Here is an 8,283-nt window from a genome sequence, read left to right on the forward strand (position 1 = left end):
AGAATCAATAAGATCAACTCTCTGCTCCTCTGACAGCAGAAGGAGCAGGACCATAAGGAACCAAAGAGCGTGGAAGGAAACGATGTGACAGGAAAGCTCAGAGAACGGCCACAGGGGGTCGTCAGCAGGCCTTCCAACCTGAATCATGAATAATTAATGAAGCGCAAATCAAAGGGGACTCGAGTTTCAGCAGGAGCAATTCATCCAACGGGAGATCGCCGGAGGGCCAGCAAGATTGAGAGACTGGGAGCCGGGTGCAGTGTCAAAGGGGACGCGACTGGTTCCAAAGCTCGAGAAGACCATGGGGTCACTTGGGCTACATGAGAAAATGCCCCAGTGTGCTGGTTCATCATTCCGACTCCTGCCTGTCTCTTCCCGTCCAAGGAACATGGAACCTAAGTCGTGCAGGTGCAGATGACCATGGGCAGAATTAGGGGACGTGGCACAAAAGTTCACCGACACGGGAGTTCCACAGAAGGTGCGGTGGATCTTCGCAAATCCAGAGACATGGCAATGGGACCCAGGGAGTTAGAGCCTCACAGGCGTCCGGGAGACTTTTCAGGCATAATGCCTGGAGTCGCAAGACGAGCTGAAAAAGGAGCCAGGCACTGAAGGACAAAGCGTTGTGGACTTTCGTCATCTGTGTTTCCCAGTGCGGTCCAATTCACGGTGGTTTCCAAGCGCCTCCTGGGGGAGAAAACACATGAGGGTGCGGTCACGGTTCTCTGCTGACAGACTTACCTTGGGGAAGAAAGAGAAGCTCTGAAGATGGATCATGGCCGTGACTGCATGTCAAGGAGAGTCTCCTTGATGACACTGAGGCCTACGTCGAGATAGACAAAATGTGGTCCAATTAAAAGGTGTCTATTTTACCACATTTTTTTTAAAACAAAACAAAACAAAAAAACAAAAAAGATGGAAAAGAAGACAGGGGTACAGGCACCAGTGTTACATGTCTGATGAGGAACATCTATTCTTCAAAGCTTGCAGCTGTACAAGTAGGTTTTAGAATGTCTGTCAGCAGTGGACATGATCTTAGAGTGGGCTGTGCAAATAGACCTTTCCAGGTCATGTAATTGGATTAAGTTAATTGCAATTAAGGTACAGGTAACTGATTAGGTTAGGGTGCGTTCCACGTCAGGTGACCGGAGGCAGTATAAAAGGCAGCCTGGAAAGCAGAGGTCCCTCTCCGCCCCTTCCTCCGTCGTCCTGGATGCTGCATCGCTTCCAGCGGGGCTGCTCCAGCACCTGCCCATCTCAGCGCCAGCCGGGGAAAGAAAGTAGATGTGTAATTTCAGGTTAGTTTCACTGAACAATTGTTTGTTTCACGCAATCCCTGAGGGATGGTGGAGCGGGGGAGGAAGAGACAAAGGAGGCCGAAAGATACCGATCGCACTGGGGCTTGCTGGTGGGGTAGGATGTGTTCTCGCTACTAGTAATTCTTGGAACAGGAAACGACAAAACATATCCGTCTCCACGTGTGGGATAAGACCAAGATGGGAATGCGAAAAGAAATGTACTGCAGCATGCTGAATTGCTGGGTAAATGGAAAAAGGACTTTGGAAAAAAGGGTGGTTTGCCCTTCAGCCGTGTAAGACCTCGATACGATATGGCACTTCTTCCCCGTTAGTTCAGATGAATTCGTGTGGTATGCATAAAATACCAAAAAAATAAATAAAGAGGGGCTGGAGCTAAAGCCAAAAGATAGAACAGGAAAGACCATCACCTGCTAGTGTGGTAGAGAGGAAGGTAACTTCTCTCTATGAATTTGTGTTTGGAAGTGGCCTAATGAAATGGCAAGAGTAGCGTTTCAAGTTGTCACAGGAAGCATCCCTTATCCCTGACTTCAAACAGACCTGCCAAAGGGTGGCACACGCCATGCCCTGTGTCTTCGATCATTCTGTCCGTCAAGGGAGACAGAATCACCGTGTCTTCTACCGGAGTGAATCGTGAGAGACCTAAGTCCAGTGTCCAGAATCAGTTGTTTGTTTGGGGTTGAAAGCTCAACTCCCCATACCTAGGCCACGGGCCCTGTGGCAGGTGAGGTTTACTCTTGGACTAGGTAGTCATGGCAGAGGAACACACAATATCCGAGGATGCACACAGCACATTGTGTTCTACAGATTTGACAGACTGGTGGTGAGGTCTCCTCATGACCACACAGGCAGGGCGTTAGCAGGTGGCTTCCTGTGGGTGTGTGAATATCCAACGTGCTTAACCATCGACATGTGTGTGTTTGTGTGTGTTTCAGGTGACCCAACAGTCAACCCCTGAAAAAGGCGGTCATAAAACCCCCAGCAGACGAAGATGATGGCACGTCGGGACCCCAAATCTTGGGCCAAGAGACTGGTGAGAGCCCAGACCCTCCAGAAGCAGCGGAGGGCCCCAGTTGGGCCAAGGGCTCCCCCGCCCGATGAAGAAGATCCCAGGGTAAGTCTAGCCCTGGATCTCTTGGGTATCGGGGTGGGGGTGGGGACGGGGGGAGGGGGTGTCACACGGTCCTCGGAGACTGGGTTGGATTCCAAAGAGTTCTGTCACCACCACCCAGGTTGCTTTTCCCATCCAAGGTGGGCGTGGCTTGGGACCTTCTCCCCAGCCCGATAGGTCCCTTGAGAAACTCTTGGGGGCAACCTCTCTTTCTACTTAGAGTCCTGTGTAGCCACGTTTGGCTGCGTTGTTGACATCGGGTTCACCATCGTGCCCCTTGGAACCTTGAGTCCTTCCTTTCAGAGTTCCTCCGTCACATGGGCTTTGGGAGGGAACATCGTATCCGAACTCTCCCAGCACTTAATGGCCCCCATGCCGGTGTCCCCTCTTTGGAATCCTTATTCAGCTCTGAATTCACAATCCGTCCCAATGTTGACGTGGGATCGCTGCCTGTGGCTTCAGCTCACTCACTGACATCACTTCCTTTCCACCCACAGCTCAAGTGCAAAAACTGCGGGGCCTTTGGCCACACGGCCAGAAGTACCAGGTGCCCCATGAAGTGCTGGAAGGCAGCCCTGGTTCCAGCGACCTTGGGGAAAAAGGAAGGGAAGGAAAACCTGAAACCATGGAAGCCCCAGGTTGAAGCCAACCCGGGGCCCTTGAATAAGGATAAGGGAGAGAAGGAAGAGAGACCAAGGTGAGCAGTGGGAGGGGTTTTCACCACCCTTAGGGTACTGCCTCCTAAGGACATGGTGTCTCTGCACCTGCACACCGTGTGCCTTTCCGTCTCCGGGCCAGGGAAGGAACGCTGCAGAGAAATAGGCCGCAGCTCCGTGTCCTCCGGGGTTCCGCACCCAGGAGCTCCTTTGGCTCTGGGAGATTCAGGGACGGGGAGAGGCGGGGGCGCTTCGTGCAGGTTCCCCGCGACAGAGGGAAAAGCGATGGAATCCAAATCACAGTCCTTAGTGGGGAAGCCTAGAGGGCCACCTGGAGGATGGGAAGGTTGGCACGTGAGGGAAGGTGCAGAGGCGGAAAGGGCACCAGATGTCCATTTCTGTATCACAAAACACGGAGTGGGACTGGGCCCCAGACGGGGTTCTCCCTGTCTCCTGCGGAAAACCAGGGGGCACGGCCTGACCTTTTTCCGTTCTGCAGGCAACAAGACCCGCAGAGGAAGGCTCTCCTCCACATATTTTCCGGGAAAGCTCCAGAGAAGCCGCTGCCGAATCGAAAAGGATCCACGGAATCTTCTGATTATCTGAGGGTGAGTGTCACCCCGGGCCCCTGGTCCTTTTCTCCTCTAGGTCACCCTGCTTGATTTCCTTTCAGCTTCCCGTCTGCGGGAGGAAATCGGGGAACCCCTCTTTCTTGCCTTCTTGGGGTCAGGGACTCCACGATCCTTCCAGGTCGATTTGATTGCAGGCGAAGGCATCTGAAGATGCCGTATTTCCTGTTGCTTCCTTTCTGTCCAATTATGGCAAGCCTGCCAACAACATGTTCCTAGCGGCATGAGGAAATTAGTCCCTCAGAGGCCCCAAACGTGGAGAAGGCTAAACCCAGGAACATGCACGTGTTCAGAGAAGACGTCCCGAGTACCCTTGAGCCACCAACCTGCCTTCGGAAGGGCATTAGTCCGTTCCACTTCATGGAAGGCTGAGTGGAGGCGCTTGGATCCAGTTAATGCCCAAGACGCGATCTTTTGAACAATGGTGTGCTTAGATCAGCTACACATAGCTCGAGAGCGCATCTTTCATGTGTCTTGTCCTGATCAGCACTCAGCTGGAGTCCTACTTCCAAGGACCGCCTGTCGATACTGTACTAAGAATTTCATGGCGTGTGCACCTTGTCTTTAGATGTGCTTGATTTTCACGTTGGCTCCATGCTGAGGAACTACTTCTAACCTGTGTTGTTTCCTCTCTTTCAGGTTGCAAGCGGGCCAATGCCGGTCCACACAACCAGTAAGAGGCCGCGCGTGGACCCTGTCCCCGCTGATCGCTCAGCTACCGAAATGTCTGGCAGGGGCTCCGTCTTGGCTTCACTGTCTCCCCTCAGAAAAGCCAGTCTGAGCTCCTCCTCAAGTCTCGGACCAAAGGAAAGACAGACAGGGGCTGCGGCCGACATCCCTCAGCCTGCCGTCAGGCACCAGGGCCCCGAGCCTCTCCTCGTGGTGAAGCCGACACACTGCAGCCCTGAGGGTGGCTGCCGAGAAGTTCCCCAGGCTGCCTCCAGAACCCACGGCCCGCTCCAGGCCATCAGACCCCAGGCACAAGACAAACGTCCTGCGGTGACCTCACAGCCCTGCCCGCCAGCCGCCACACACAGCTTGGGCCTAGGCTCCAATCTCAGCTTCGGGCCAGGAGCCAAGAGACCTGCCCAGGCTCCGATTCAGGCTTGCCTGAACTTCCCCAAGAAACCAAGACTGGGTCCCTTCCAGATCCCCGAAAGCGCCATCCAGGGAGGTGAGCTGGGGGCCCCGGAGAATCTCCAACCTCCGCCAGCCGCAACCGAACTTGGACCAAGTACGTCGCCCCAGATGGGCAGGAGGACACCGGCCCAGGTGCCCAGCGTCGACCGGCAGCCTCCGCACAGCAGACCTTGCCTGCCTACTGCCCAGGCCTGCACCATGTCCCATCACCCAGCGGCCAGCCATGATGGGGCCCAGCCTCTCAGAGTGCTCTTCCAGAGACTGGAAAACGGACGCTGGAGCTCCAGCCTCCTGGCGGCCCCCTCATTTCCCTCTCCTGAGAAGCCGGGAGGCTTCCTCGCTCAGAGCCCTCATGTGTCAGAGAAGTCTGAGGGTCCCTGTGTTCGTGTCCCACCGAGCGTCCTCTATGAGGACCTTCAGGTTTCCTCCTCCTCAGAGGACAGCGATTCTGACCTGGAGTGAGACTGCAGGTGGCAGGGGCTCCTTGGCCTCCAGCTCCCGTGACTTGGAGGGGACTGTGGGACTGAGGAGTGCGGAGCAGAGAGCAGACTCTGTGCGGTGACTCCGATGCTCCCCGGCTGTGGCGCTTCTGTGGATGTGGGAGCCCGGGCCAGGCAAGGAGCAGGTGCAGGGAGCAGGTGCAGGGACTCTGCCTCATTGAATTCTGGTGAGGGACGTTGTAGTTCGCGTGGTTCTCCGGAAACGCGCCAGGAAAAGCTTCCGTGCCAGAGATTCGTTGCCTCAGAAACTGCGTGACGCACAAGAGACAGACTTCCGCTGGGACGTCAACAGGAAACTGGGGAATTACTGTGTATTTGCTCTCTAGATGACTGAATAAGGGAAAAGTTAGGGAACCCCGAGAGGTGCAGCCCTTCCGCTGTGCCCCGCCCTGAGAGCAGTGTTTCGGACGCTGGGAAGCGTGCTGTGCAAAGCGCTCTCGGGGTCTTTCCTCAGCCTCGAAAACTGGGCTCTGGAATGCCTTTGTACATATGTGTGTTTAATTTGTTTTGAAGTGAATAAAATTCTCAAAAAGATGACATATTGTCTTTTGACTCTCATTCCGTGTCTGTGTTTAACTGATTTTCCAAGTGAAGGGGTGGCCTGGCCCTCCACCCCTGTGGGTGTTTCTAGTCGGGTGGGATGAGAGACGGAGAAAAGAAATAAGACACAGAGACAAAGTATAGGGAGACAACAGTGGGTCCAGGGGACTGGCACTCAGCACACCAAGGACCTGCACCGGCACCGGCCTCTGAGTTCCCTCAGTTTTTATTGATTATGATTTTTATTATTTCAGCAAAAAGGAATGTAGTAGGAGAGCAGGGTGATAATAAGGAGAAGGTCAACAACAACAACAAAAAAAAAAACACGTGAGCAAAAGAATCTATATCATTATTAAGTTCAAGGGAAGGTACTATGCCTGGACGTGCACGTAGGCCAGATTTATGTTTCTCTCCACCCAAACATCTCAGCGGAGTAAAGAATAACAAGGCAGCATTACTGCCAACATGTCTCGCCTCCCGCCACAGGGCAGCTTTTCTCCGAGCTCAGAGTTGAACAAATGTAAGATCGGGCTTTACACCGAGACATTCAGTTCCCAGGGGCAAGCATGAGACAGTGGCCTTCCTCCATCTGAACTGCAAGAGGCTTTCCTCTTTGACTAATCCACCTCAGCACAGACCCATTACGGGTGTCAGGCTGGGGGACAGTCAGGTCTTTCCCATCCCACGAGGCCATATTTCAGACTGTCACATGGGGAGAAACCTTGGACAATACCCTGCTTTTAAGGGCAGAGGTCCCCGTGGCTTTCCACGGTGCATTGCGCCCCTGGTTTATTGAGACTAGAGAATGGCAATGACTTTTACCAAGTACACTGCTTGTAAACATTTGGTTAACAAGGCACATCCTGCACAGCCCTAGATCCCTTAAACCTCGATTTTATACAACACAGGTTTTTGTGAGCTCCAAGTTGGGTCAAAGGGGCTGCGGCAAAGCTACAAATGATCAACATCTCAGCAAAGCAATTGTTTAAAATACAGGTCTTTTTCAAAATGGAGTCTCTTATGTCTTCCCCTTCTACATAGACACAGTGAGAGTCTGATCTCTCTTTCTTTACCCTACATCCAACGGCTTGAACATTTCCTGACTTGTTGGCAATCCAAATCGTTACATCTCCGAAACAGAGTTGACTGAGGGGACCGCAGGGCTGGGCAGGACCTTTGACTTCGTATACATCCACAGGAGCAAGAAAACCTCAGCCCCACTCTGCCAACACGCACCTAGTAAAATTCCGCCAACCGAATCTCACGCACGCTAACACGTGGGGAGCGTTGCTTGCACCACGAGTCCCCATTTGGCTCAACCGCCGATGCCAAGTGTGTGGTTCCAGTTGCGACGGCGCCCCGTGAAGTGGCTTCCGGATGTGCGAATGAACCAGGCAGAGTTTCACTGGCCAAATAGACCCCAGCACAGCTGAAGTGAACTCCCACATATGGGATGTACTTAAGAGGTAAAACATTCATCCCCTCTTCTTTCCGGATGTCTGACACCATGGTTCTCCCCCTGATCCTAAGAGTAGCTGAGGTAGAGACTCACTAAAAGATCTAGGCAGGGATATCCCATCACGCACAGGCTCTCTCCATTCTCTGACCTGGGAACAACTCTGAGCAGGATTCCACATCTAGGAGGCCTCGGAACTGAGCGGGATTTTCTGAGACACACCAAATGGCTGCTCCCTTTCCGCCGCTGTTGAGGGTCGTTATCTTGATTATCCAGATCACCTAGAAAGTATCCGTATCCAGAATCAATAAGATCAACTCTCTGCTCCTCTGACAGCAGAAGGAGCAGGACCATAAGGAACCAAAGAGCGTGGAAGGAAACGATGTGACAGGAAAGCTCAGAGAACGGCCACAGGGGGTCGTCAGCAGGCCTTCCAACCTGAATCATGAATAATTAATGAAGCGCAAATCAAAGGGGACTCGAGTTTCAGCAGGAGCAATTCATCCAACGGGAGATCGCCGGAGGGCCAGCAAGATTGAGAGACTGGGAGCCGGGTGCAGTGTCAAAGGGGACGCGACTGGTTCCAAAGCTCGAGAAGACCATGGGGTCACTTGGGCTACATGAGAAAATGCCCCAGTGTGCTGGTTCATCATTCCGACTCCTGCCTGTCTCTTCCCGTCCAAGGAACATGGAACCTAAGTCGTGCAGGTGCAGATGACCATGGGCAGAATTAGGGGACGTGGCACAAAAGTTCACCGACACGGGAGTTCCACAGAAGGTGCGGTGGATCTTCGCAAATCCAGAGACATGGCAATGGGACCCAGGGAGTTAGAGCCTCACAGGCGTCCGGGAGACTTTTCAGGCATAATGCCTGGAGTCGCAAGACGAGCTGAAAAAGGAGCCAGGCACTGAAGGACAAAGCGTTGTGGACTTTC

The 8,283-nt window shown here is 53.3% G+C and overlaps 1 protein-coding gene across 1 annotated transcript; it reads left to right on the forward strand.

The window, feature by feature from the left end:
- The first annotated feature begins 2,307 nt into the window (after positions 1–2,307).
- LOC129524355 (protein FAM90A15-like) lies at positions 2,308–5,314 on the forward strand. Its single transcript, XM_055349739.2, has 4 exons — positions 2,308–2,430; positions 2,925–3,124; positions 3,583–3,691; positions 4,352–5,314. The coding sequence occupies exons 1-4, from the start codon at positions 2,308–2,310 to the stop codon at positions 5,312–5,314; spliced, it is 1,395 nt and encodes a 464-aa protein (XP_055205714.2).
- The last annotated feature ends 2,969 nt before the right edge of the window (positions 5,315–8,283 follow it).

This window comes from Gorilla gorilla, chromosome 7 (genome assembly GCF_029281585.2).
Source record: "Gorilla gorilla gorilla isolate KB3781 chromosome 7, NHGRI_mGorGor1-v2.1_pri, whole genome shotgun sequence".
NCBI lineage: Eukaryota > Metazoa > Chordata > Mammalia > Primates > Hominidae > Gorilla > Gorilla gorilla.